The following is a 27,449-nucleotide window of genomic DNA, read 5'->3' as shown; positions in this document are numbered from 1 at the left end:
TGACAGATCTCTATCGTACGATGAAGTTTATAAATACCAAAATTAATAAACCATGTGAAACCATTTATATACTTGTGATTGTACCTTTTATTTTGAATTCTCTCTCTATAAAAATATATTGAAAACAACTTGGAAGTGAGTACTTTAATAATATTGATATACTGTTAATACACTTGGTGGACACATTGAACAGAAAATTAAACTCAAGAAAACAAAATGACAAAAACATGAAAATGTGCACAGACAAAAAAAACATGAAAATGTGCAAAAAACATTTGGTGTGCGGACGAGTTTCTTTGGTCAGATCGACCCTTCATGGAATATTGATAATTGAAAATATAATTGGAATGTATTCACACATATCTAAGGACGGAAAATATTTTAGCCTCTTTCACAATAACAGCAAAATTGTATATAATGTGCAAAATCCACATATTTCTGTTCATATTGCACATTACACAATTTGTACAAAACTTAACAAGGTTTACAAAAGTTTACACAACTCTTAAACGATTTCCATACACTGTCACAAATAAGGTGCATTTTGGTGCAACATTCTCAACTGCATTTTATAGAAACACAATGACAAACTTCAAAAGAATGAACATTTTTGTTAACGAAAAGCTAAAGCTTTTATACAGCACATTGCGTAGTGCTTCAGATAGTCATTGAGATTAATCATCGCATCGTTTACTTTGGATGGTAGAGATTAGAAACTCCACTAATGGAGATGATGGGTACCTCTAATGCTTTCTAAAGTTCAATGAGATTTATGTCAAATTCCCACTTGGAGAATGCCACTTACTGTCAAGCTTGTGAGTAATTTGATTGCACCAGACAGGAGGCAAACCAGGAAGAGAGACATGTTTGGCAAGCCAAATGGTTTGCTCGTTGCCTTACGTAAATACACAACCGTCTGGTCAGTATCATTTCAAGTTTGTGAAAGAGTTTTAACATAGATACATATAGGTACCTGGCAATATAGATACACATAGGTACCCGGCAATATAGATACACATAGGTACCCGGCAATATAGATACACATAGGTACCCGGCAATATAGATACATATAGGTACCTGGCAATATAGATACATATAGGTACCTGGCAATATAGATACATATAGGTACATGGCAATATAGATACATATAGATACATGGCAATATAGATACATATAGGTACCTGGCAATATAGATACATATAGGTACCTGGCAATATAGAGGTTACTGCATTCTAGCCATATTTGAAACTTTGTCCTCAGAGGTAACAAACAGATCAGTAAATTTAATGTGGTACAGACTTCAGATCATTTATAAGTCACGGATTTGTCAGCAGATGGAACTGGTGACCCAACAAAGATTAAATCATCTTCTTCCATGGTTTGTGGTATATTTCCAAGTCAAATCAGAAACATTGGTGATAGACAGAATTAATTTCCCCCCGAAAGTCAGGTTATCTTATAGTACTGGCAAACAACGACCTATTTTTGGTTTCACCGGATGAAGACACCTTTGTACTCTTCTTCTTTGAGTCATGACTGAAGCAACTCCAGAATCGTAGGGTCTCGTCACCTGCTGCGGACACCACCGTCTGCCCGTCTGGGGAGAGACACATGGTCAGGACGCGATCGGTATGACCTGTTTTAGAAATAAAAAGATTGAAAGTTACTTCAGCAACCAACAAGTAAATCACACAGAAATGAAAGTGACAAGGTACCTAGGATGACAAGTAACATATATTTTCTTCAGAGAGCAAAACAAGATCCTGAACATGAAATGTGAAGTGGAAATATATCTAATGCCTTTGTTAACCTCAGGAACAGAACTGATCCATGTACTATTAACATCTGCAAACCCACCACCAGCCCCCCAACCCATCCCCGCCGCTTTGACGTCAGTAAGTGGTCAACACAGAAGAGAATCTTGTTTGAAGTGTTACTGTTTACTGTTCTCAGTATCAAATGTGAGCAAGGGATCACTTAAGCCAAAACTGGCTGTCTGGTCTTCTACATTCTCCATGGTTCCTTTCAACACCTTGTCAACATGCAGCTTTACTTCATATTTGATTTAAAGACCTAAGGGATTGGCAAGGTTTAATCGAAACCAAATGTTTCTAGTAAGTTTTCCAGATGTACCCCAAGATCAGATCATCCAGATCATCCCTCACCTTTGAGATTAGCTATTCTGTCCATAGTCGGGTACTTCCATATGGTCAGCTGGTTCTGAGAGAAGCCATGACCCGAGATGAGCTCCTTGCGTTCTTTGGACCAGAGAATACTACTCACCTGAAAACAACAAAGATCAAAACTCAATGCCGAATTTCTGTCTCAAAAATTCAGATAAATTTAAAGAACTGTCACCTTTTATCTTCAAATTACAACATTTGCACAACAACTGCTCATTGAAGTGGAACGGAATAATCTGTGATGTCATAAATGGATTATGTCAGCAATAGCTGCATCTTTGATTTCCTTTAAATGTGAAATGATGATATCAGCTTAAAACTAATTCAATTGTTTGAGAGACTTTTATCTCGACGACAGAATCAGCTATGGAAAATATTAGACTAATGTGCTAATTTATTCCTCTGTATCATGTAATTCTTAAGCTTCAGTCTTCCTCATGGCTACGAAAGTCTGCGGTATTGGGTTGTTTGGCACTGTTTGTGAAAATTTTGAGACTTTTCCGTGACAAAACTAAGAAATGCTTGTTAGAGTTTAAAAATGAGTGAACATTATCTGACAGTCTAGCACATGGGGGGGGGGGGGGAGGGATATTGATAAACTTTTAACCTAACCTGAGATCCAGTGTCCACTGTTTTCAAACAGGTACCAGTGTTTGCTGCCCAGAATCTCAGCATCCTATCTGCTGTACCACCTCCACTAGCTAGTAAATGTGTCTGCCATGGGCACCAAGACAAAGCCTACACAGGAAAAGAGTAAAATCAGCAACTGTCACATAAAATATATGGCTCATTTCTGAATACAGAAGTCCCACTTTTAAAGGAACGCTATGTTTGGGCCCCTGACACAGGAGGAGAGAGGGAACCGAGGAGGGGGCATGCCTCCCTCCCTCAACATCCCCCCCTCCTTCCCCAATAATTTTTAGAGCAGTGAATTTCATGCAGGCTGGGTGCTCACCATGAAAGGTTTCACATCCTAGTGGTAATATAACATCACTTCTAGACAAAACGGCCACTAGACATGACTTTCTAAAAACTCCAAAACAGAGCATATTTTATTTAGATGTTTGACAGTTTTTCATCACAAATATATCATTTAAACAAAAGATGATGACGGTTGCTTTTCCATTAATGCGAGAAGTGAACAAGATTCATGCATATTTGATGTCAGAGTTGTTGTTACCCTGAAAACGTGACTGAATGATTAAATACAATCAGGTGTACTTTTAGCTCTGACGTCACTCTTCTTTACGATACATTTTATTGACTGAATATTCTGTCAAAGAAAAGGATTGGGAATGTGAGAATACATGCATTTAACACTTAGTGAAATATGAGCTTATAATTTGGCTTACCCAATCAGTTTCTGATGGAAAAGAATTTGTCATAATTTAATTATAGATTTTACAAAAAGCTGTGATTAATGAGCGATACATGCCCTATTGGCAAGATTTTCAAACTAAACTCTGCCATATTTATACGATTTGGAACAATTAAATCGAACTTGAACGGATTGTTCTTACCAAAAAACATCATTAAGTGTAAATATCACGTTTCACACACAAAGCCTGAATTAGCTGATTTCCAAAGAGACTATTTTTTGGGGGGTTGCAATAATGATATGCACAAGTATGACAGAAGACATGCTGATTTTATGCAAATTACATGCGAGTGCTGTTGGGAGTTCTCTTCTTAGCATTTACAATCCTTGTAGTCTCTTATTGAAAGGAAATGGTTTCTAAGCAAAAAGACTGTGGTATATATATCGGTATTATGCAATAATAGTATTATTATAATAGTATGCAATAATTGATCATGATGAGTCAAAGTATTGACTAACAGCTGGCTTGCACAATCTGTTGACAAATTGCAAGATCCACCTATCCACTTTGATGCAGTCTAAATGGAAAAAAAAAGAAGTTAAATCCTGCATTCTTATGATGTATATCACAAGGTGAATGATACCGAATTATCACCCACAGGGAGGGGGGGGGGGTAAAGTATACAATAGCATTTATGTAAAGACCCTTACCTTAACAGCAGCTTGATGCTGAGTGAGGGAATACAAGGGTGAAACACCGGTTGATGTTGATGCGTCCCAGATGTTCAACACATTGTCATTACCTCCGCTGGCCAGGTAAGATCCATCCACATTCCATCTGAGGCCACAGACCTGTTGGGTGTGGTTATGTAAGGTCGCGATATGGTGCTCTGCTATACGAACGTCATGGTGATGTATCTGACCAGTCCCAGCACCGCTAAAAGAATGGTCGGTCAGAAGAAAAGAAAGAAAGAAAAAAAAAACGTTTGTTACTTTAATGTCAGGTGCAGCAAAGAGTTTAGTCCAGGGAATAATTTAATGCTCAAATTTTGTGCAGCAGTTTCTAAAGGCTCCAATCTTTGTCAAATATAAAATGCAATGGATCCTGCCTACAAATTCTGCTATACATCTTTGCACCTTGTGTAGTATTCTGCCTATTCTGCGATGCGATACCGAATTTATTTTTAATTTTAAAATTTTAAAAATTTCATTTTAAATTATTACAGGCTGTAACTAGTCTAGGTGCATATGATGGCGTAATACCTATTAAGATGCACTTTTGGAAAAAATCTCATGTTTTGCCGTAGCCAAAAAAAAGTAAGCCCAGCTTTGAAATGTGAGCTAGCAAGTCTTTCATTGTGTTTTTTGACAAAATTGAAGTTGAAGAAAGATGGAAAGTTAGAAGGATATCTCCAAATTATCACTACCCAGTACACTTTTTTGTATTAGTTTACTGGCATTAGTTCAAGTGGTATTTATTTATGTCCAGTGTACAAATGAAGAAATATCCTCAAATTTAGGATTCTTTTCTACAATTTTCCTAATGTACATATTTATACTTGTATTAAAACAAATGAGATATTTCTCTGTTAACTCATTTGAGGTCGACCCAAGCAAATTTCAGACGCATTCCACCCTTTCTAAGTAGACTGCATCTTATAAGAAGTATCCAAAGGGCACTTCTATTAGCAAAGGTACTTTCATCAATTATTTTGCTAAATTGTGTAAAATATAGATCTGTTGATCTGTCATGGAATCTGTGACTCTCTGACATTTGCTATGTACCTGAATGAGATGTGTCGTATACACCCTCCTATCTATTATGTGGCAATATGCAATGCATATTAAAGCATTCATACAGTATTTCGTCATTGATAGATAAGTCACAACCAACTTGTTTTTATCCATTATATTATTCCATTCCATATATTTTCTGTCGAATGCTAGCTATTCTGTTATAAAATGCATTCCAGACAATAAACTGTGATAAAGAGATGCCTTTGAAAAGTCATATTCTTGGCCCCAGAACCACTTATGAACTGTCAGAAATATCGTATCAATCTAATCCAACTTAAACCATGTAGTCAGTATAGTAATGGCTACATAACTCGTCTCCATGGTAACCAGTCTGAATAAAGCGCTGATATTTCCAATAAAGGTTCACTCAGTTTCCAAGGCAACCCCCATTAAAGACAAAGACAAAAAGTAAAGGAAGAAACTACATGAATTGCTAATAAAATCTCCTGTTTCATAATAACCAATTTTGCTTTCCTAAATTGAAATTGCAGCTGTTATCCACTAGAGTGTATTAAAATGTAGCATGTGAAAAAAAAAAAAGGAAATTAATTACTGAAGGAAAGATTCCAAAGAACCTGTTAAAGTTATCTCAGCATGTACATACAATGTGACAGAAGTGAATTTTTAACAACAGTTAATTGTACATCAGCAACGACAAGGAAGAAGGGCTTCCACTTCATGATCTAAATTAAACGTCAGATGACTGTTAGTTACAATTAAAGTGGATACAAAAGAGATCAATTTAAATTAATTGTGCAGTGTCGATGTTGACGATGCCAGAGATCCGCCAATTTAATCATCTCACAGATATCTTTAGTTCACTTAGCAATCAATGAGGGTAAAGATATGTTAATACGGCAAATGCATCTACTGGTGTCCTTGATAAAAAGTGGAAGCAATCAATGAAGATAAAACAAAAGAGAAGTTTGAATGTTGAGGGTTTCTTTTTCATCTAATTGTTTCAAGGTTTTTTTTTTTTTTGTAAGTTCTCTGTTTTCTCACCTCGTAACAATGTAGTAATTCCAATCGAGGGCTCCCACTCTGGCGGCATGGCCTTCCATGTTACGTAGACACTTTAGAGCTTCGACGTCCCACAGCTGATCGAGGACATTTATAAAATAAAAAAATTTAAAAAGCATGGCAAAGCATGAAACATTTAAATGTGGTTTCAACAGCAAATGATCCAACTCCTCAGTAAACAAAAAAAGAGGTTAAGGTTTGAAGCAGTTTCCATTAGATAATAGTCCATGTGAAAAAAAAAGGTTCCAAGCGCTTTGGGTGTTTGAATGCAAAAGGAATGTCATCAACTAACGGTGACTGGTCATACAGGATGTACACTGTTAACTAGATTTACCAGTTCACTCTAAGATTAAGAATGCTGAGGTTGTGAGGAGACAGGTGAGATATCCAATTATGTAAACACATGCTTGAAGTGAGGAATAAAGTTAAGTATTTTAATCAATTACAAACTTACCACATCTTCTGAACATTTCTCCAATATTTATACGTAACTATGGGCAACCATATCTAACTCTGCATGTAGGCTACCCTTATACGTATCTATAAAATCGCTCAGTTCAAAATCTGATTGGAAACCCCTCATGATAAGCTCATTACTTTGAGTAATTATTTTAATAGTAATCCTCCTTTTCAAGATACTGCATTAATTAAGGCAAATTAAGGAACAGAGAATAATAGCTCTCTGTAGGCTAACACTGATCCCCTCGCCCCCTCCCTCCCTCCCCCCCCCCCCCCACCAGCAACAGCGACGGCATGTGAATACAACAATATGTAAACCATTCTATTCCACACTAGTTAATAAGATTTGACAGATAGAGAAGAGATGGAAAGTTCTGTTGCTCAGAACGATGTAAAGAAAACCTGCACATGGCCGGATGAGTTGCCAACGGCCAAAATGTTTCCTTCGGATATCCACGAGACACTGGAGACGTATTCGTCCTCTCCTTGGAGGGTCAGAAGGTGGTTGATGTTACTGGAGTTGGCATTCCAGAGGTAAACTTCTTGGTTTAGAGCAACAGCTAAAACATTCAGTGAGCTCCAGTCAATGAGGGACAAATCTACCAAGAGAACAAAAACATTTGGTGGGTGATTTGAGGGGGAGGGTGTGGGTGGGAATTTCGGTGAGAAGAATATCCCGAGGCTTGTCTAGATTATAATATCTAACCCTGTACATGACATCGCATTGAAGGTGTTATATTATACATAACATATTTATGCATTAACGTATAAATGTGAAAGAAATTTCTAGATGGCTCTCTGAGCATACTGTACATCAGTTTACTGTGTACACCTACCAGTACAAATTCATTGGAATTCTTGGATCTCATTATGTCTACTGATTCATTTATGTATACTTTACTGTGTGACAGAGTCAGCCTGTCAAATTGCTGTTTCAAGCCTGATTGATATATGTAATTCAGCTTGTTACAACAACCTAGCACATTACAAAGCAGCATTTTTTGAAGTGGCTCGACTTGAGACATGTATTTCTCATAGTAACAGACTTGTAGTACAACAGCACGAGTATACAAGTACAAGTAAAATCCCCCTTGGTACTAGTGTGAGTAAGACTCAAAGTATGAGTACTTAATCTTACACTACTGTCTGTGCTAGATTTCTAACATTCCCAGACATGTATTTCTCATAGTAACAGACTTGTAGTACAAATACAACAGCATGAGTATACAAGTACATATAGAATTCCCCTTGATACTAGTATGAGTAAGAGTACAAGCCTCAAAGTATGAGTCCTGAATCTTACACTAATGTCTGTGCTAGATTTCCCATTCCCAGACATGTATTTCTCATAGTAACAGACTTGTAGTACAAATAAAACAGCACGAGTATAGTACAAGTAAAAATCCCCTCGGTAATCATATGAGCAAGAGTACAAGGCTCAAAGTATGAGTCCTGAATCTTACACTAATGTCTGTGCTAGATTTCCCATTCCCAGACATGTATTTCTCATAGTAACAGACTTGTAGTACAAGTACATCAGTATGAGTATACAAGTACAAGTAGAATTCCCCTTGGTAATCATATGAGCAAGAGTACAAGGCTCAAAGTATGAGTCCTGAATCTTACACTAATGTCTGTGCTAGATACCCAGAGTAGTAGTAGAATAAATCCACCAGGGCGGGTACCATCATACACCCATCGGGATGAGTGCCAGTACAGGCAACTATGCTAGAATGCAACTGAGTAGGAGCAGGATCGAGTACAGACTCACTAAATGTCTGCAGTGTAAATATCCGAACTAGAACTAGCACCGATCGAGATGCCATATGGTTACCCTTTAGTAACTTGTATCATAATTGTGCAGGGTATTACAGAGACACCAAATTTTTGTTTATTCCTTTCAGAGTTTTAATATTTCTAATTTGTCGAAATTAATTATGAAGCTCTATAAAGTAACTATGACGTTATAACATTATTATTAGAGTTCATAAAAACACGACCAGCTGCAGACTGTTTGCATTTCAAGTGCTTCCTAACTATTCTCTTAAAGGCATTGAAGACTCGCACACAAAGAAACGTCTCATGCCAGTAATCTGACCTAGTTTCGAATGAGGTGTAACAGAAGTGTTAGACACCACCATAGATCCCAGAAAATATACACACAGCTTGCCACCGCCCGGTAATTAGACACTAGTACACAGTCAATACATGTAAAGCTAGGGTCAATACCCACAACACAGTGTACATAGCAGCGATGGACATCTCAGGTCTACATAAAAGATAACAAGGTATCATGTTTCATTACTGTCTGCACTTTGTAGCGACACGAAAAAAAGTTCACTTGCAAGCAACGGAAAGTTAACTTTTTCAGATGGCCGCACGCGGTTTGGGGCGAGTCTTCAATGCCTTTAACTTACAGAAAAGATAACAAGGTATCATGTTTCATTACTGTCTGCATTTTGTAGCGACACGAAAAAAAGTTCACTTGCAAGCAACGGAAAGTTAACTTTTTCAGATGGCCGCACGCGGTTTGGGGCGAGTCTTCAATGCCTTCAACTTACAGAAGTCATCTTTCAGGTCAGGGGCGTCCAGAATCTTTTCTTCGGTCTGTGGGATGTGTCTTCTGCTCTTGGCATTCGCAGCAGAATTCTTCGAGCTACTGTACAAAACTTTGTTTCTGTTGTTAAAGCCTTGCACGAGAGAAAATGTTGAGAAAAGGTGCAATTCGGACAATTCTTTATTTGCCAAAACTTACATACAGCCTTTTTACAGTGGTTCAAGGTGTAAACCTCCTCCATAAATTTACACTGCAAAATTATATTACCCTCTATTCTTAGCCTCTATTTTCAAACAGTTTTATCCAAGGGGACACTTAACAAGTGATCATGGCCAATAAATGTTGTGCAGAAAAAACCAAAACAGGAAACAACAATATGGGAAATGGAGAGTGTTTAACGGAAGAATAAGTTTTCCATTAGAAGGTGTGCATGTCTATATACAGTTAGACGTCCATTTTGAGTTGTGTTTGAATGTCATGGGTGAAAGGTGTTGAACTTGGGGGAGGCAAGAATATTATCAATTCCCAACCCCTTTCTACCTCATCCCTTGACCTAAACCTCTCCCCCATCCACCATGCCATTACCTCCTTCCCCTTCCTCTTCTCCACCTTCCCTTCCCCCCTTCCCACCGCTCTCCTCTAATTCCTACCCTCCCCATATCTTTCTCTACCCCTCCCTTATCATTAGCAAGCTCCATTCACCACCCCCCCTTCCTTTTCTTCTTGCAGGCACTGCTTGTAGAATAAAACTCGATAGATTTTCTAAAGATCTGACAGAATTTAATTTTTACCTTCCGCTGCTTTGGGTACTTGTTGTTTAAAGCTCAAAATTTTACAATCCTTCTTCTGTTGCATCTCCAGTCCTTCCGAGATGACATTCTTGTAACCGTCTGCGTCCTCTTCATCTCTGTGCTCCTGGTTTTCATCGTCTAGCTGAGCTACTTTGTACTGGCATAGTTCTAGATCCATTAAAGCTCGATTGGGAATAAAACTGTGAAAAAAAATTAAACATTTAAAAAAAAAATTAAATATCGTAAAAATGCCGTCAAATATTTAGGCTTGCTGAGAAACAAATTATGATTCTTGGATGACTTTTGTACCCGACAAATTGCACTATACTAACCTCTGTGAATCTAATGAGATGCATAATCAAGTTTTCCTACGATCTAACCATCAATTGTTCGTAGAAGTATGCCTCCCATTTTTTGTATCTCTGTATTTTTTTATAAGTATCCTTGATCGACTTGATCCTTGATCAACTATAACTTGATCAAGCACTTATAAATGTATTTCTAGCATCCTTCACATGTAGTAATTCTTGCTTAATATAACTTCTATTCTTTTCTTTTTCTTTAAAAAAATAAATATGACCTTTCCTTCACACATATATACTGATCTACTTGATAGCATATACTACAAGCCAGAGTTACGGTACTGTCCAATACTGTAAGAAACATCTATAAATGAAGGGATGGAGAGATCACCTTCGAGTGATGATAGACGAATTTGATGAATATGGTTTACTTACAAACTGACAGATAGATTTGCAACAGGGGAACACACAATGATAAACATTTTCAGCAAAATATCTAAATTTAACTTGCAAAGTAGTAAATTAGGCCATCCAGTACTAGAGGACAGAGGTGTACATAAATAATCCATTATGAGAATATTATGACTAACTGTGGATTCTGGTGAGAGTGGATGAGAATACAACCATCTCTGGTCCTCCTCTCTCCTCCCCCCCCACATCCCCACCCCCTCTGCATCAGGCTTAATTAAAGAGACTACGGCATACATCACACAAAGGTAACTAGTTAAATACACTTGTTAGTGTTTGCCAACAGCCACAGGCTCTAGAAAATTGGAGTGGATGGTATATTTCATGCTATGGATTTCAGTTATATAAACAGCAATATTTCAAATATTGGTCATATTTCAAACAGGGTTGCCAGTTTGCAGTTTTAAATTGCCAAAAATGACAAATTTGGCTAATTCCCTTGCCAAAAAAGGAAAAACTATTTGTGGAAACTTTGGAAACTCCTCCAAAGGAAAACTGATTTCAACCATGTTGTTCAACGCAAGTCCGACGCAAGGTTGCATATAGGCCTACGTGCTGGGAAGTATATTGGCACATGTTTACCAGGATTTAATCCAGAATAATTCGGCTATGATACCCCAATTGAAACAAATTGCCAACACAAACAATTCCTATACTGGGTGAATTGTCATAGAATAACAGCAACTTCATATTTAGCGTTTCTTCACCCGGTATGGCTGCAAAGGTCGCCAGTTGCATCACACACAAAAAAAAATGCACTGTGATTTCAAATGTATAGGCCTATTGAGGAATTTGTGTGATTATGTAAAATAATAATCCTGATGCCTAATATGGACTCTGCATGTAGCCTGAGAAAGATTTAACATAATTTAAAGTTTTCTTTTAGTATTTTTTTAGTATTTGGTATATTTAGTATTTTTATATTTATATATTAGTATATTTATATATTAGTATATTTATATATTTATATATTAGTATATTTATATATTAGTATATTTAGTATTTTTTTAGTATTTTTTAAAGTATTTTTTTTTATCCCCTCTTACTGTTTAAGGTACAAACCTGAGATAAAAAGTGACCATAGTTTACTTATAAAATTTATCTGTGGTGCCCCAAAATTATTACATGTGATTAACACTAATGTGAAAAAAACGTCTGTAGGCGATTATGGAATGCTGAAAATCTTTAAATTACTCTCTCATTAACTCATTACTCAAATGGCATGCTAGTAAAAGATGTAATAGATTTTTCATCAACTGCAATCTTATACTGATTTCATTTTCAGCAGAATTGGTAACATGATTGAACAAATGCAAAAAGGTACTTAACTAAAGAATACATATCCCTAACCCTTCATCAGCATTATAAATGTGACATTTTCATTTTATCTCTCATTAGTTAGAGTTGCTTCCAACGATATGGAAGCAAAATATAGTGCAAGGAAAATAATCTTGGGGGGGGGGGGAGGGCAGACAAGGAATTGCTCCAGCTTATGTTTATCAATTTATTTGAAACGTGACCCTACAAATCACTACACATTTTTGAGCAAGGACCATCAATTTATAGCAGCAGTGGATCCAACCTTTATTGACAATAAATTCTCTAAAAAAGATACCTCCTTCCAGTTGGGCGCTTACCCAGGGGCCAGTTTTAGGTTCCTATAGGTAGCTGCAGGAGTCAACCTTCATTCACTTAATGGAGACACAAGTATTTCATTCAAATACGTTGATCAGTGAGGTACAATACATGAAGTTTCCTCTTTTTTGTTGTTGTATCGTTGCCTAATTTTTTTTTTTTTAGAAGTTCTTTAAGAGAACGTTGCAGAGGACATTATGCAATCACAAAAAGGTCACAATGATTATTTACAATTCACTGTGAGGGCTTTGCTCTGTTTGTTCATATATTACTTCTGTGCTATTTTTATGCAAACTAAGTAACTAGGCCAAGTAACCATTCGGAGATCTGGGCCATGTGATCCCAAGCATCCATACTTCAATCTTGACCACTCTTACAGGGTCAGGATCCTCCCCCGGAAGGGAAATCACGATTTTGGGGTCGGATCCTGAGTATGCGAAAATCGGTGGTCAGATCCTCCTAGCATTCTTAAAAGTGAGCAAGGCTTGTACCCTCTCCACAATCCTACAGGGAGATTCATCATGTACGTACACTACACTCTTAATCAGGAATATGTTTTATGTGTTCCAAATTTTCATTTCTGTCCAGAAGTTTCACAATGATCTAAGACTTTCAATCTCACCGATCTCCTTGGTTTCTCACAACTGGCTTGCCAGGTGGCAGGTTGTTGTTATTAACGGCATCGGTACAACTTGTGCTCTGGGTCTTCTTCGGTGTTTTCTTTGGAGTTTTACGACCAGAAACCGCCTCCATCCTCATCTTTGTCACACTCTTGATACCGCTCGGTGGTGGGGACCAAACCATGGAAGCATCAACAGAAACTGTAAGCAGAGCATAAATGCATCAGCGCTCTCAACATTAATTCAAGTAACATAGGAATGAAGAGAAAAACAAACTGGTATTCACTTACACCTCCTTAGTTAATGATTCCAAGGATTCGAAAACAAAATTGTTGCCCAACTCTTATCTTTTTTTCACAGTAGAACATAATCATTTGGGAATAGCAAAATTGCAAATGTTCATTTTACTATTTCTCGAGGGTATCAAATATATATCAAGTTGACAAGTCAGCTTAAGAACTGCGTTTTAATGGAAGTTTAGTAATAATTTATATTACAGATTCAACTCTAGAAGAAGATGCCTTCAAGGAAAGAAAAGTGAGTTCTTTTTAGAAATATAATATCTTTTAGATTATGGTATCTCAATTTGTGTAAGATTTTTGAACTCCCCACTTTCAGACCATGATCAGTGGAAACTCTCCTCGCCGAAAACGACCGTTATTGCGCAACTTTCACGAATCCGATGCACAAACCGGAAGTGGCAAATCGGAGATGGCGCGGAAATAAGCCGAGTCGTTTCCAATACCGAAGCCCACGTTAAAACATGAATTATGCATGATCTTGATCACCGAGAATTGCCGTATATGGTATTAGAGCATCCTGATATAGTGCAAAGACACATCTTCGTGAGAATTCGGTTGAACTCGTTCTCATCTAGCTTCAATCAATGAATTTCTCTGCCGTTGTGGAACGGCGAGGAGAATTTGTAGGTAAGTAACTCTGACTTTTCGGATCTGTAAGGTTTCCGTATTAGAATGTAGGTTATCATAATGATGGTTTCAAAATGTTGGCAATACGTTAAAGCATCGAAGCTGTAAGTTTGGATTATGTTCACCCGTAAAAAGTGTACAAAAATTTAGGTCAAACATCATGCCAAGTTCTTGCTTAATCGTTAGAAACAGTACATACGGCTTAACGTTGTTGTTGCACTGTAATGTCGCCTAACACATTGGCTTCATATACCTAGTAATAGTATAGGCCTACGTACTTTTAGTTACTATTACTAGTATTACTTTTCTACAGTACTAACTACTCTCATACTAAAGCCTTCGACATAGTTGTCAGCAACGTAGGTAGGGCTTCGTCACACCGTAAATTCTTTAAATTCGTTGTGACAAATTTTATATAGTGTCCTAATCGCGGATCGCTCTTAAATTTAAGTATGATACTAGTACTATTAGTATTAGGGTTCTGTTTTCCTAAGTTAGTATAGGCCTAGCCAACCGGCCTATAGTCATGTACTATTTAGGCTAGGCCCAAATATTCATATTTTGATAACTTAAACTTTAAGGCCTCGTTGGTCTTGGCTCTAGTAGTACTAGTTCAAAGCAGTGCACGGCGTAAGCTTCGATATAAAGTAAGGCTATGGCCTAAGTCTGTTTGCATCTGTTGACTGGAGTGTCACTTTTAGTTTTAGGAAATACATTACTTAAGCTTTGGGTGGAGTGCTATTCTCATTCTTGGCTAAAGGTAGTAGGCATTTACAAGGCTAGGCCTATCTACATATTCATTTATTCCTAATAGTTATGTAGAATAAACAGCATTCTATTTTCTAGCTGCAGTTTTGCCCACTAGTTGTAGCAGATGCACTAACCAACATTTCAATACAAAGCAGGGTTTCATTTTTTTGTGAATGATCTTGAACCTTTTGAGACACATGCAGCCTTGGGATTTTGGGATGTGGGTACAACATAGGCCTGCATTCTGCTTGTACTTGTAGCTTAGAAATTTAAATCTCTGCTTACTGACGAGTCCAAAGTTTTGATTACTCAGTGTATTAATTCAATTGTATGTTTAGGAAATTGGGAGATAACAATTTGCATCCTGACTACAATGAGTATGTGCTTATGTGTATCATATAAGTTTCTAATTTTTGTGTGGAACTTGTCATTCTGGTTTTTTTTACTTTTTAACTTTCATGACATCATGCCAAAGAAACAGCTTGTCAGTTATACCATGAAGAGAAAGTTGCTGGACCATGTAATGTTTGTAAAGAGTCCAAGCCACATTACTGGCACATAGCTCAAGCCACTCCAGCTAATTCTCAGTTGGTTATAGTGCTAACTTAAGGCAGAAAAATATATTGGATTATGACTGTGTTTGCTATGCATGTAAACTTAGACTTAGCTCAGTCAAAGATGAAACTAGGCCTCCCTCTAAAAGACCTTCGTGAAATACACGTCAGTTGCCAAATTGCACTAGTCAAGAAAATGTGCATCAGACATCAAAATTTGTTAACCGTAGCACTCTAATCAAATTGTTTGACATTGATGATGCCACAGCTATTGAGCTTTGCTGTAACAAGTCAGGAATTTTTCTTTGCCATGCTCATTACTGTATTCTAACAAACAAAATCATCTTTAAGGATTGTTCCATATGTCTTTCGACAAGTTCAGTTGATGACATTGGTATATAACTTTGCCTCTACATCAACTGGTGTATCAACTTTTTACTGTTTTTCTCATTCTCAGGTGCCGTCACAGCAGTCATAATGGAAAGTTACAGGTTTGGGTTTTGACATCCAACATTATTATTTCCTTTTACTGTTAGGTACTTATGCCCCTTTAAACAGTGAGTTTGCCAATAAAGTGAGTGCTTACCACTGTTGAATACGTGAGAAATTATTCAAAAATTATCTCCAAAACTACTGTCATCAAGTTTTGTTTAACATGTGAAATAAAAAATCAGACTTGACTTTCAATCCAGAATGTGTTGTGAAGCTTTTGTCAGTAAACTTTAGATAAAAAGAGTACCTTTAAAACTGCCAAGCAATAGTAGTGAGGTTCCTTTGTTTACTTATGATGATATTCGTGGTAGGTTTTTGTTTTTATCAAAAAAGTCTTGCACTATGAATGATGTACTTGCACTATGAATGATGAGTAATTGCTTTGTGGATGAAAATATACACAAAATGAACATCTTTAGCAGCCTTAATCCTTCAATACTGTAGTGATTTATAGTGAATTGGTTTACATGTTGGATGTCAAAACATAAGTCCTATTCTAGACAAAAGTATAGTGTGGTCAAAATTTGTTTCTACTTATTTTTCTTAAGTTCTTATTTTTTTTGCTTTTTGGGGTGGAGGAGGGAGAGGGGTGGTTGAGCTATGGGGTTCAGTTGGTGGGTGATGGAGGGGAGGGAGGAACTAAGTGGATATTTAGGTGCATTATTTGTGAGAGGTGGCCCTTTATTGGGAAGGGGCTTTTGGGATGGTTCTAAGTTCACCTTTCACCACTTTGTGAAGTTAAGGACATTCTGGTGTTTTTAGACCAATTTTATTACTTATCTTAATATTAGTGCATAAGAGGGAAACATGACACAATTAGAGGGGGAAAAAATTAGAGGGAAACATAGCAAACATGAAAAAATGTTATCGCCAGTAGTTGTGCATGGTGGCATTACTACATAACCTTTACATCTCATGATCTATTTTATTTTTTATTATGTATTTGAGAATACTTTATCATCTAGCATTTGGTGCTGCCTTAAAACCTGCCTTCTTGCCACCCAATGATACATTACAATGAATTGTTTTTTTTCTCCATATCTTTTAAATTTCTTTCAGTACTTAATATACCTTGAGCAATTAAACCTTAGGCAAAGTTTGTCATAAACCAATACCTTGCCGTGCCATTTTTAAACACAACACTAATGCTTGCCGATATTATTAAAGCCTTATAAAAGTTCCAGTCATGGAGCATGCCACCTTGTTAATTTTAATTTTCTCATATAACACATATTCATATATCAGCTGATCTTGTGACAACATCACATGCAGTCTTTCACTCCGTCCGATAAATACTTTGTAAAAGACTCCGTCCTTCTTGTGCTGCAGCTGCTGTACGTACCTTTGTTATGTTGTGCAAAAGCTACCATGTATCTGGATGACACTTCATTCCATTATATGGTTTTTTTTCCATTTTTTTCTTTTTGAAAGTTCTTCAGTACTCCATAAACCTTGGGCAATAAGACCTTGTGTTTCCTTGTTACTATAAGTTATTTCATATATCAGCTGATCTTGTGACAACATCACATGACGTCTTTCACTCCGTCCCACATAAACTGTAAAAGACTCTGTCCTTTCATGTGCTGCCTCTTTGTACATACGTTTGTAATGTGTTGTGACTGGCTCATTGATTGCTGTGTCTGTATTCTGTAGATGCTTTCAACATTTACATCACTTCTATTTTTTAGTCACACCTTTTCTACATGTATATTTTTGATATATTCTTTTCTTTATCTTTAAGTTACTCTTTTATCTTTCATTTCACCTTGTGCCCTGTGCTATATTGATTCAAAACCATAGCATACTGTAGTCAGACATCTGGTCACATTAGCTGTCATTTATTTAAAAAAGAAAACTGCCATCTCTGCTGCCTGATAAGCACATTTCATAATGTGATGTGAATGGTTTAACTATCATCTCTTTCTATTTTATAATGCTATTCGTTCAACACTAAAAAGTTCTTTCAATGTGTATATACATGTCTAACTCTACATGCTTCATGTATGGTGGGCTTCTTTCAATTATCGTATATTATTTGCCTTGTCTCCTCATTTATTTAAATGTCTATGTGCATCTTACCTCCGTGTACAGAGTCAGCTGTTTTTGGTCATATACAGTATAATTATAAATATCTCTATATATTACCTTCAATGCCATTTTAATGTTATATGATTACCCTTTTCATTTTTGTGTGCTTTCCTCTACACATTTTTGTTGAAATTTATAAAGCATTGTTACACTTTTTTGGTATCTTTCATTCCACCTTTGTTCAGTGCCCTGTGCTATATTGATTCCACATCATAGCATACTGTACTCATACATCTGGTCACATTACTTTCATTTATTTGAAAAAGAAAACTGCCATCTTTGCTGCCTGATAAGCACATTTCATTATGTGGTGTGAATGGTTTAACTATCATCTCTTTCTGTTTTACAATGCTATACTTTTAATACTTAATAGTTCTTTCACTTTGTATACACCTGTCCACCTCTACATGCTTCGTGTATGGTGAGCTTCTTTAAATTATCATATTTTATTTTGCCTTGTCACCTTTTTTGTTGAAATGTCTATGTACCACATCTTACCTCCAGGTACCTCCATGTACAGTCCAATTATAAATGTCATATATTACCTTCTATGCCATTTTAATATTATATACATAACCTTTTCATTTTTGTATTCATTCCTCTACACATTTGTGTTGAAATTTACATAGCATTGTTTCATGTTAAGTACCCAGAAGTTTATAATAAAGATAACTTCCAAGGATAAATAAGGACTTGGAGACCCTTGATCTTTCTTCTTTATTTGGTCTTTATTTGTTACTGGTACTGTAGGACAGTGGTGATCGCACAGAATGTTACTACCGATGCATTAAGGATGACTTCCAAATCATGAGTTTATTTCCATGTCAACCTCCCCCCCCCTCTTATTCCATTAGCACCCCAATGGGTTAGATTTTTGTGTTGGCAGCCAATAAGCTTTCCCCTCCAATCTGTTCCATATCACCGATGCCCCCTCCCGCCCACCCACCAACAAACACACACATACCTCTCCACCCCATCCCTTTCCTGGATAGTCCCCAACCTCGGCTAGCATGTTTTGATTTCCCTGTCCTTACAATTAAAATTAATAATCCTGATGCCCTAAGTTTGTACAAAACAAATAAACCGAGTGGTTTTTTGCTTTTCTCATGTTCCACATACTTAAAAATGGTTCAAATCTCAGTTTTAACTTAACCAAAGCAAGTCAAAAATATATTCTGAAACACCGGATCAAAAGCAGTGGAAATTGCGTATTCTTCTAGTACCGGGTATGGTTGTCAGTCATCTAATATTTCATGACTATTCATCGGAAAAGGCGTAATTTGATGACGTTATCATTACTATACAATGAATATGCATGACCTTATGAAGCAGTCCGCCATTTTTGTTTTTAAAAATGGACCTTATGTTTCGTACTGACAATAGCCGTCGTAAAACATCTGTAAGTGTCCGTATTAGAACTCGGATTAAACCATAAGAAGTACCTAAATCTGTGTTGGGATTTCAAGATGCTTTTGTGCGGATATCGAGTATGTTCACGCACGGAAAGTTCAATTTTGGCCATTTTTTTTTACTCACGTGTTCACGTTTTGAAACTTGGATACACAGTGCTCGATTCGTTCACGTTGGTCGTGACCCGCCGTAAGTGTGTAATTTCTCTTCGAAAGTGTCTTAAAAGTTGATCATGTTGTTTTGTTGTGTGTGTGTGGGAGTGAAATCATCGTTATGCCACTTCTTTAAGAGATATTCAGCTGTAAAGTTTTGTTGTCTACTTTTCAAATTTAGCGCTAAAATTCAAAAAAGCTTGACGTCACATATCTTGAACATAATGAGGGTCACCAGGTCAGATTACCGACTGTGATGTACACAGACCAACATACTCTGAAATCATCATATTAATTGCAGGGAGGGGTAGGTCTCCACCCTTCCACAAACAGTCCAATATTTTACAAAGGATATCATAAGCCCCACTGTTAATATACATCATAGGTGCATTACAAATAAACATGGATCTGCAGAGGTGTCTTAAAGTGTCAGGAAATGATCGTGTGCACCGCCACGGTCTATAGTCTGTGCTGAAAGATGCATAAACAGGGAATAATGTAACCAGTACTGCATCACCGCAAAATGCTATGCAATGTGAACAAAGTTGCTATACTCAAGATGTATACCAGTGTTTGTTTTTGGACACAGGAAGCACAGTATTTTATAAGAGCCAAAACAACACATCCTTCAAAACTGCTTCACAAAATTTGAGCATTAAATTATTTCTTGAATAAAGTTATTTACAAGAATGATTATGGAGTCAGTGTAGGATAAAAAAAAAGTGCAGGTACCCATTATGCAGTCGACTAAGTTCTTCCAATTATTGTCGCAGCGGTATGATTTAGAAAAGTCTGCAACAATATGTTGCGGAAGAAAATAGAAAATGTAGAAAAAGAGAGCCTAGTTTGATTGATTGGAACCTTGTTTTGAATGATAATCAGGCGGTTTGGTTACGGTTGCAAAGAGATGCTTTTAATGGCTTGTAGTCACTTCTGTCTGGATGCAGATAGGGTGTAGGTATACACAATCCAGGCAGCCTTATATTTCAATTTCAATTATATCACACCTAAACAAATAGCAAAGCTGTACAGGTTGGTATATTTATACAGTCTTATGCAGTTTGAAGGTAGGATTACCAGTAAATCTGTAACTAGATACGTCACATGCCAATTTCGAAATGAAAAGGTTGACAGATTAAACTAAAGACTATAAAACGTGTACGAACAGTTCTCCAAGCATTGTAAAGATACTGACAACTGTTATTCCCGGGTTTTTCAACATCCGAGCTACATTTCCGTGTTATGAAGAATGTTTGTTAAGGATCAAATTACAGTATGTGAAAACTGCCATCAGAGACGAAAGTTATTTACTGTAATGTCTGCAGACATTTTGGACATTTGGGGGGGAGGCGGGAATTCATTTGTCCTTTTCAGTCAAATTGTTAGCATTATAATGTGGATGCTGATCAAGATTGCACAACCTAGACAAACCCTCTCACACACCATGTAAACACTAATCCCACTTGAATGGTTATCAGTCTATATTAGGTCTGGTTAGGTTAGGTATGGTTAGGTTAGGTCCTAAATTAATCATACTTGCCATTGTCAACACTTTTTAAAAGTAATTGACTGGATGTTATGACTCTTCAAACTATGTACAAACATGTGTTTCCAATTAGACAATTTAAATATTGCTGTTAGGGTAGAGGAAAGCACTAAGGAGGTCACCAGAATATGCCCCAAATATGCTTAGAAAATCAAGTGAAACATGTATGCAATGGTGTACAACTTAGCTTGATCCAGCAGTTTCCTGAAACATTACAAACAGTCTCCATGTATTAAAGGGGACACACTGTTTTCAAGCTTATCACTCCTCAATGTAAATAATTTGGTGGGGAAAGACCCTTTTGGGAAGTACATTGACAATTTTATTGTGTACCAAACGTTTAAGCAATGTTATGACCTCCTTTACAAAATAGGGACAATTTGAGGGCAAGTCTCTTAAGAGGGCAAAACATCTTGTTTCATTGCACACATCATTGCACACATTAGCTTTAATACCTCTTCTGCTGGTTTGAATTGATTTGCCATGCCACCGTGGTAGGGGACCTTTGGAGGGTAAGCTGTTGAGTTTCATAGCTGCTTGCAGATCAGGATCAAACTGAAAGTGAGCCATCACCATAACCCTCAAGTGAGACGCCTGCAGACAGATAGTTCAAAAGAGAAGAGAATTTGGAGTTCCTCTCATGAGGATTAATCGGATTAAACTTAAAAATAAATCATTCAGTCGCAAAACATTTTAGGAGCCACAAGGGGCATTTTACCATCCTTATTTCTCTATCCACCAAACACATTTGAACATTTTTAATGTATCATTGTGTGTGCTTGATTTTTTTTTGGTGCATTCTTGGTTCAATGACTAGATAAGTGTCATAGATCTATAAGTAAATGATTAATAAATATATTTGATATACTAGAATGGTTTGGAATTATTGATGAAATTTGTCAACAACTATGGTGCAAAATAAGCATGCACTCTGGAAAGCTGAGTAGGAGGGGCTCCAACAATTTAAGAAGGTGCACCAACAATTTCAGGAGGCGCACAATAATTGCTTCCTGTAACTTGTGAATTTTTTGTACATGTCTTCCTGTTCCAGATGGGAGGGGGGAGCAGTCTGCACATGGCAAAGAGGGAGGAAAGACCCCTCTGTCCCAGCCTAGCTACAGGCCTGACAATGAGAATAGCTAATGCAATCATTAGAGTTCAAAACAACTATGTATAATTTAAAAATAGAATACAAGTTCATTATTCCTACACACTGTATGAAACACCTTGCTTATGTTGACTTCTAGATACATTCACTTGTTCTATATTATATTATATCATATTATATTATGTGATGCTATTCTGATGCAAAACTATATATTCTGATATGCCTTAGTCTAAAATCAGAAAAATTCCAAGAATGAACTACATAATTATCAATTGTACTACTTTAGGTTTAGCTTGGTTGCACTGCCTCCCCTACCCTCACCTCCCCCCCCCCCTTCAAAGATTCACACAGATTAATAGTTCAAAACTACTCACCTTCATTCAGGGGGGCAAGAATTATTAGCATTATTTATGGAAGTGCCTAAGCACAGAAAGACAGTTATAAGGTTTGCAATATATAGGTAAAATGAAGAAGCATCAAAATTTAAATCACACTTTCCCTAATATATTTGAAGGGGAGTTTGGGGAGGAGGGGGGGGGGGGGGTGAAATACAGATCATCATTTGCATGTGTACCTCATATACTGGAGGTTAAAAACCAACAATTTAATCCCAGATTTAGGATGTTAAAAAAATGGTCTGATGTGGTATAACAAGTACCAAAATTAGAGTTCTAACTTTCCTACCATACATTACCATTCATGACAACAATTTTGTTTGACTTTCTCAGTGTTCTTGACCTTTAAAAATGGTTTGACTAGTCTACACAAAGTCAGAGACAGACACATCAGGGAGCTGCTGTTAAAGTAGCAGCTCCCTGGACACATGCTGTATGCTAGCAATGATATCAGACTTTCCCTGCTAGAGGCAATCTCTGTCTGTCAACCTTACTTTACAAATACCTCATACAATACAGAAGTAAAGTGGGAAATTTAAAAGAAATAAGACTGGTAGCACAAGGTGTCTGTTGCTTTGATTTAAGATGTCATAACCATCCCAGGGTATACTTGTACTGTCCCATGTTTTTGTGATTTCCCTAATGGTGCCTGTACAGTGCCACCCATATGCGGCTTGACCTATAAGTGTATAGAGTTTAAGTGGGATCAGACAACTGGTAAAAATATTTTAAAAAGAAAGTTTATTTGCACCTCCCAACTGGGAATTGGAAGTTCCTTCTCACCATCAGATTGGGAAAACTGAAGCTTGAAGACAAAAATAATATAATTGAAAAAAAATCTTACTATCAGGTCCAAGATGAAACTTAAAGTATGGCTAAAAATGTGTACAATGAAAATGATACAGAAATGGTCCCAAGATTGCATAGATGCATTGCCATATTAAACTGAATAGCTTTAAACAATGGATTTTACTATTGATCAAAATGTAATAACATGAAAACGGTGATGATTTTAACCAGCATTTTGAGTCATTTTTTGAGTCATTTTGGTCATGATTTAAGGTGCAACTTGGTTCTAAGATCTCAGTGCACTAAGTTTGGCTGTATCATGTTTTTTATATCATAATTTAAACCATTTTAAACATTTCCAATATGTTTTTTTGTATGGTTTTTTTAGACATATATTTATGTATATTTTCAAAGTTTAGTGTAGGGAGTGCTCAACTCGTTAAGACATAATAGGTTATTTTAGAGCAGTTTACTTTCACAACTCTTTTTATTTTTGTTACTTTATATGTGCTTATCATTATCACCTGACTGTTGTGATAAAACAAATAAATAAATGAAATGAAATGTGTTTATCTACTTTCTGAGCAGTGTCAGGATCATGAAATTTTGCAGATGAAACAATCATTAATTATAGTTTAATTTTAGTAAATAAATATGGGATATCTTAGTGGCTGAAGTTAATTGCTTGACAAAATCTGTGGTAATAAAAACAGCATTTTAGTACGTATGACGAAGATATCGATTATCCAAATTTGGTGATATTTTTGTATAAAGCATCTGGCAACTGTAGAGTGAATCATGTCATAACAGCAATTCTGCTGAATTTTGTCAAATTTGTACAATCTGTACAAAAAAATTGCATGCTGATGAAATTCTTACAGATAGACAGCTATCTCAGTTATGAACATTCCCAAGTGTAACACATTTCAAGGCTAAATCAAGACATGAAATCAAAACTACAAACTGTATGAAATGTTTCCCGAAAGGTAACGCAGAATTTAGTGTGCATAGGATTGGGATGAGTGACCATATTGATTCGTTTCGGCTTTGAATACTTTTCTGTATGCTGCCGTGTGGGACGAACCTAACCGTAATAGTAATTACCGACTTTGCGATCCGCTGTATAGTCATTGCCGACTTTGCAATCTGCGGTCCCCCTCACAATTTTGCAAGGTCGGTAAGAGTAACTCCATAGGTTTCCTTCTTTGGAAATCAAAAAGGAAAGCTTTTGTAGAACATTTACTCCGATAACATGACAGACCACCTACTTTGACCCACTTACTGGAATAATAAAGGGGTTTAGCCAGCCAGAATAGGTTCCATTCGACCAGCCATATCTCAAGTAAGGAACAAGGTATTGAGATATCAGAATTTCAACAAACATTTTGGAATATATTTCTACTTTAATAAGTGATATTTTGTCTGCCATCAGAGTACCCCTTTGAATCTCATTTTGAACCAACCTAGGAAGCCATCTTTGTTGTATTTCTTCTTGAATTTCTTCTGAATAATACTTGTTAGATTTGGGTAAAATTGGATACCAAACAGGAAAAGGTAAAATAACAATTAGTAAACTCTACTAATTGTACTAATCCTTTCTGTTTGATGGTTTTTGTGTTTAACATGCTGGTGTATACTTACTGTATGTCCCATCATAATTCATACCAGCTGAAGGATTTTTTGTAAGAACTAAACTATATTTGCAATACACATATCTAAAAGGCATACATAGCATATCACACTTCACTGACTTTCCTTAAAGGAGCTAGCTAGTGGTAAGAGTTATATTTAGCTCTCCTTTTGTTTAGCTGACTTCCATAGCAGGATCTCTAAGTCTGATTTTAAAAAAGTAAATTTAACATCATTTTTTTCCGATATTAATTGTTAGAAACTAACAATACTATAATCTTTAAACAGCTAAAAATTTCAGGAACAGTCCTTATATTGGGCATTTCTATGAGAGAAAAAAAATCATTTTTTTTTAGGAGGGGGTGCATAAGGGACTGGAAAAGGAGAAAATTATAACTAATAACTTATTAAATTAACTATATTAATAACTTATTACTAAATTATAACTAATAACTAACTAATAAAATAACTTATAACTAATAGCTATAACTAATAACCAATAACCGCATTTACTCCACTCCGTTAATCATTCTATCTATTCTCACCGCCGTCCTTCATTGTCATTCGCTGTCATTCGCGAATGATAATTAACCCTGTACAAAGTCAATTGTCATTCGTTTTAGTTTGTCCTCATAAACGGTGTCATGGTATTGCCTATTGGTAATACAGGTTGATTAGATTAGGCAAGGCCTTGACCAAGTAGGCCCTATAGGCGTAGTCTAGGCCTAGTAATAAAAGTATGTTAGGTCAGGTCAATGTCAGGTCAATGTTTTCTACCGTCAAGTTTAGCTTAGCTGCCCTAAGTTGTAATCATACTGAATTTAATATCATGTAGCCTAAACGACTTATTGAGTACCGAATTGCTATGAACCTTCAAAATCGGCTGACTCTCTTCAAAAGTTGCCAAACCAAGACCTCGTTATGGCTGGTTCCAGATAATTAATGTTAATTGAATAAAAAGTTTGAGTGTGAAACCGACCTTTCGTTACAACTGACTGACTAAAAAAGTTAGACCTAACGTACGGTAGGGCGTGGCCAACGTTCTAAGTCCTAGGCAAACTGTTCTTACGGCAATGTTACGGTAGTAGTTATCTTTTGTCAACATCAACTGTCAATTTTCCAATAGCTAGGAAGTCATCAAGACAGGACAGAAAGTGCTCATATCCGATCGATGTTATGGTTTGGCTAGTTCAAGTTTGAGTTGCTACGTCACTGATGAATCGCAGCACTCTCAACCTCTAAATTTGTTGTCAGATATACAGTAACAGCCACCGGGACTTGTTTAACATAACTATCACTGATGTGTAAAATTTCCCGCCTAATGGTCTTGTCCTCTTAAGCTCCTCCCTTTTGCTTGCTTCAGTACACTCTTTCCAAGAAAACCGATCGCTAAGTCCCGCCCAGCTATTTACTTCCGAGAAGAAACGTCCAATTACAAAGCAGAAAATAAACTGAATAATAAAACATCCAGATTTGGCCGTCCTATCAATGAACCACCGGCGCGGATATTGGCTATGTTGACAATACTCGCTCGTAAGCACCTGGATACCGAATAGGATATGTTGTGATCAATGAACATCGCACAGGGCCTGTTATCGTACATTTATAATACTCGCAATTCTAGTTCACGGTACATGTGAAGCTACTGAGACCGGACGTAAAAGGTCGCGTCTTTGACCAAGAAAACACGATTGAAATGGCACCCATCGACGGAGATAAGGAGGGTTATTGGGGAAAACCCACAGCTACGCTAGACTGGTGTGAAGAAAACTATGCTGTCACTCCCTATATAGCAGAATTTTGTAAGTAATAGCCAATGGCAATAATGTTCGTTACTTGTTTGCTATTCAGTAAGGTTAGGCAACCGTTTGTCTGTCTCAAATTCTTTCCTTACTTACTAAGGTTATTGATCTTGAGTTGGTCTTCTTAGGGCCAAACGTAAGCGTATGTTTTGCCTTCTTTCGATTGGAGGCATTAAGTACTCGAACATTTTTCTGAGACAAACCAAGCATATGTGAATAAAGATCATATTAGAACTTAACTGGAGTACGATTCAAGGGCATAGACGTTCCCAAACTGTACATTGGCCAAGGCCCTGTCACACCCTAGTTAAGTTATAGGCAATAAGCCTAACATTAACAAGACAACAGTAGGCCATACAGCAGAGAAATGTGTATATGAAGTATATGATATTGACCTAGGACGTAGGAGGCTTCTCCAGACCTACCTAAATCTACTTATAGGCCATATGTCACAATTACATAGGCTTACCTTTACTTAGTGCTCTACAATATCTCTCAGGCCTCAAGAAAATATAATAATCTTTAGACTTTACCATTACCTAACCATTCATCTCCATCAGCTCCTATAATAACTGAAAACAGTTAGGCTGCTATAGAGTATTACACACGTTACAGTAACTAGGTATAGTCCCAATAGGTTCTTGTTGGTGTTTAC

At 36.7% G+C, this 27,449-nt stretch overlaps 2 protein-coding genes and 1 long non-coding RNA gene across 8 annotated transcripts in view; 2 read left to right on the top strand and 1 right to left on the bottom strand.

Annotated features, from left to right (window-relative positions):
- Nucleotides 1-63: 63 nt before the first annotated feature.
- On the bottom strand, nucleotides 64-26,289 carry LOC139975451 (cell division cycle protein 20 homolog). 5 transcript variants are annotated; one of them, XM_071983445.1, is made up of 11 exons: nucleotides 26,016-26,289; nucleotides 21,527-21,665; nucleotides 13,153-13,351; nucleotides 10,126-10,325; nucleotides 9,339-9,467; nucleotides 7,180-7,376; nucleotides 6,301-6,395; nucleotides 4,213-4,438; nucleotides 2,796-2,921; nucleotides 2,166-2,283; nucleotides 64-1,636 (listed from the first exon to the last, which is right to left on the bottom strand). In XM_071983445.1, the coding sequence occupies exons 2-11, from the start codon at nucleotides 21,645-21,647 to the stop codon at nucleotides 1,452-1,454; spliced, it is 1,596 nt and encodes a 531-aa protein (XP_071839546.1). In that variant the 5' UTR covers nucleotides 21,648-21,665; nucleotides 26,016-26,289; the 3' UTR covers nucleotides 64-1,451. The 5 variants fall into 5 exon arrangements, with proteins under 5 accessions (XP_071839546.1, XP_071839544.1, XP_071839547.1 ...); XM_071983443.1 differs by having other exon boundaries at nucleotides 26,062-26,289; XM_071983446.1 differs by lacking the exon at nucleotides 26,016-26,289 and adding an exon at nucleotides 25,864-26,009.
- LOC139975454 (uncharacterized) lies at nucleotides 13,777-18,907 on the top strand. Its single transcript, XR_011795739.1, has 2 exons — nucleotides 13,777-14,079; nucleotides 15,841-18,907. It is a non-coding gene; the product is annotated as an uncharacterized lncRNA (long non-coding RNA).
- Nucleotides 26,290-26,466: 177 nt separating the features above from the next.
- Nucleotides 26,467-27,449, top strand: part of LOC139975453 (alkaline ceramidase 3-like) — a 58,596-nt gene continuing 57,613 nt past the window's right edge. The window contains exon 1 of one of the 2 annotated variants that reach the window (XM_071983451.1): nucleotides 26,467-26,794. In XM_071983451.1, coding sequence (XP_071839552.1) covers nucleotides 26,689-26,794 — 106 coding nt within the window. In that variant the 5' untranslated portion in view covers nucleotides 26,467-26,688. The remainder of the gene's footprint in view (nucleotides 26,795-27,449) is intronic. The other variant, XM_071983450.1, reaches the window with a different exon arrangement.

The sequence above is a fragment of the Apostichopus japonicus genome, chromosome 10 (genome assembly GCF_037975245.1).
Source record: "Apostichopus japonicus isolate 1M-3 chromosome 10, ASM3797524v1, whole genome shotgun sequence".
NCBI lineage: Eukaryota > Metazoa > Echinodermata > Holothuroidea > Aspidochirotida > Stichopodidae > Apostichopus > Apostichopus japonicus.
Note: the sequence above shows the minus strand (reverse complement) of the source record. Positions and strands in the feature narration are given on the sequence as shown.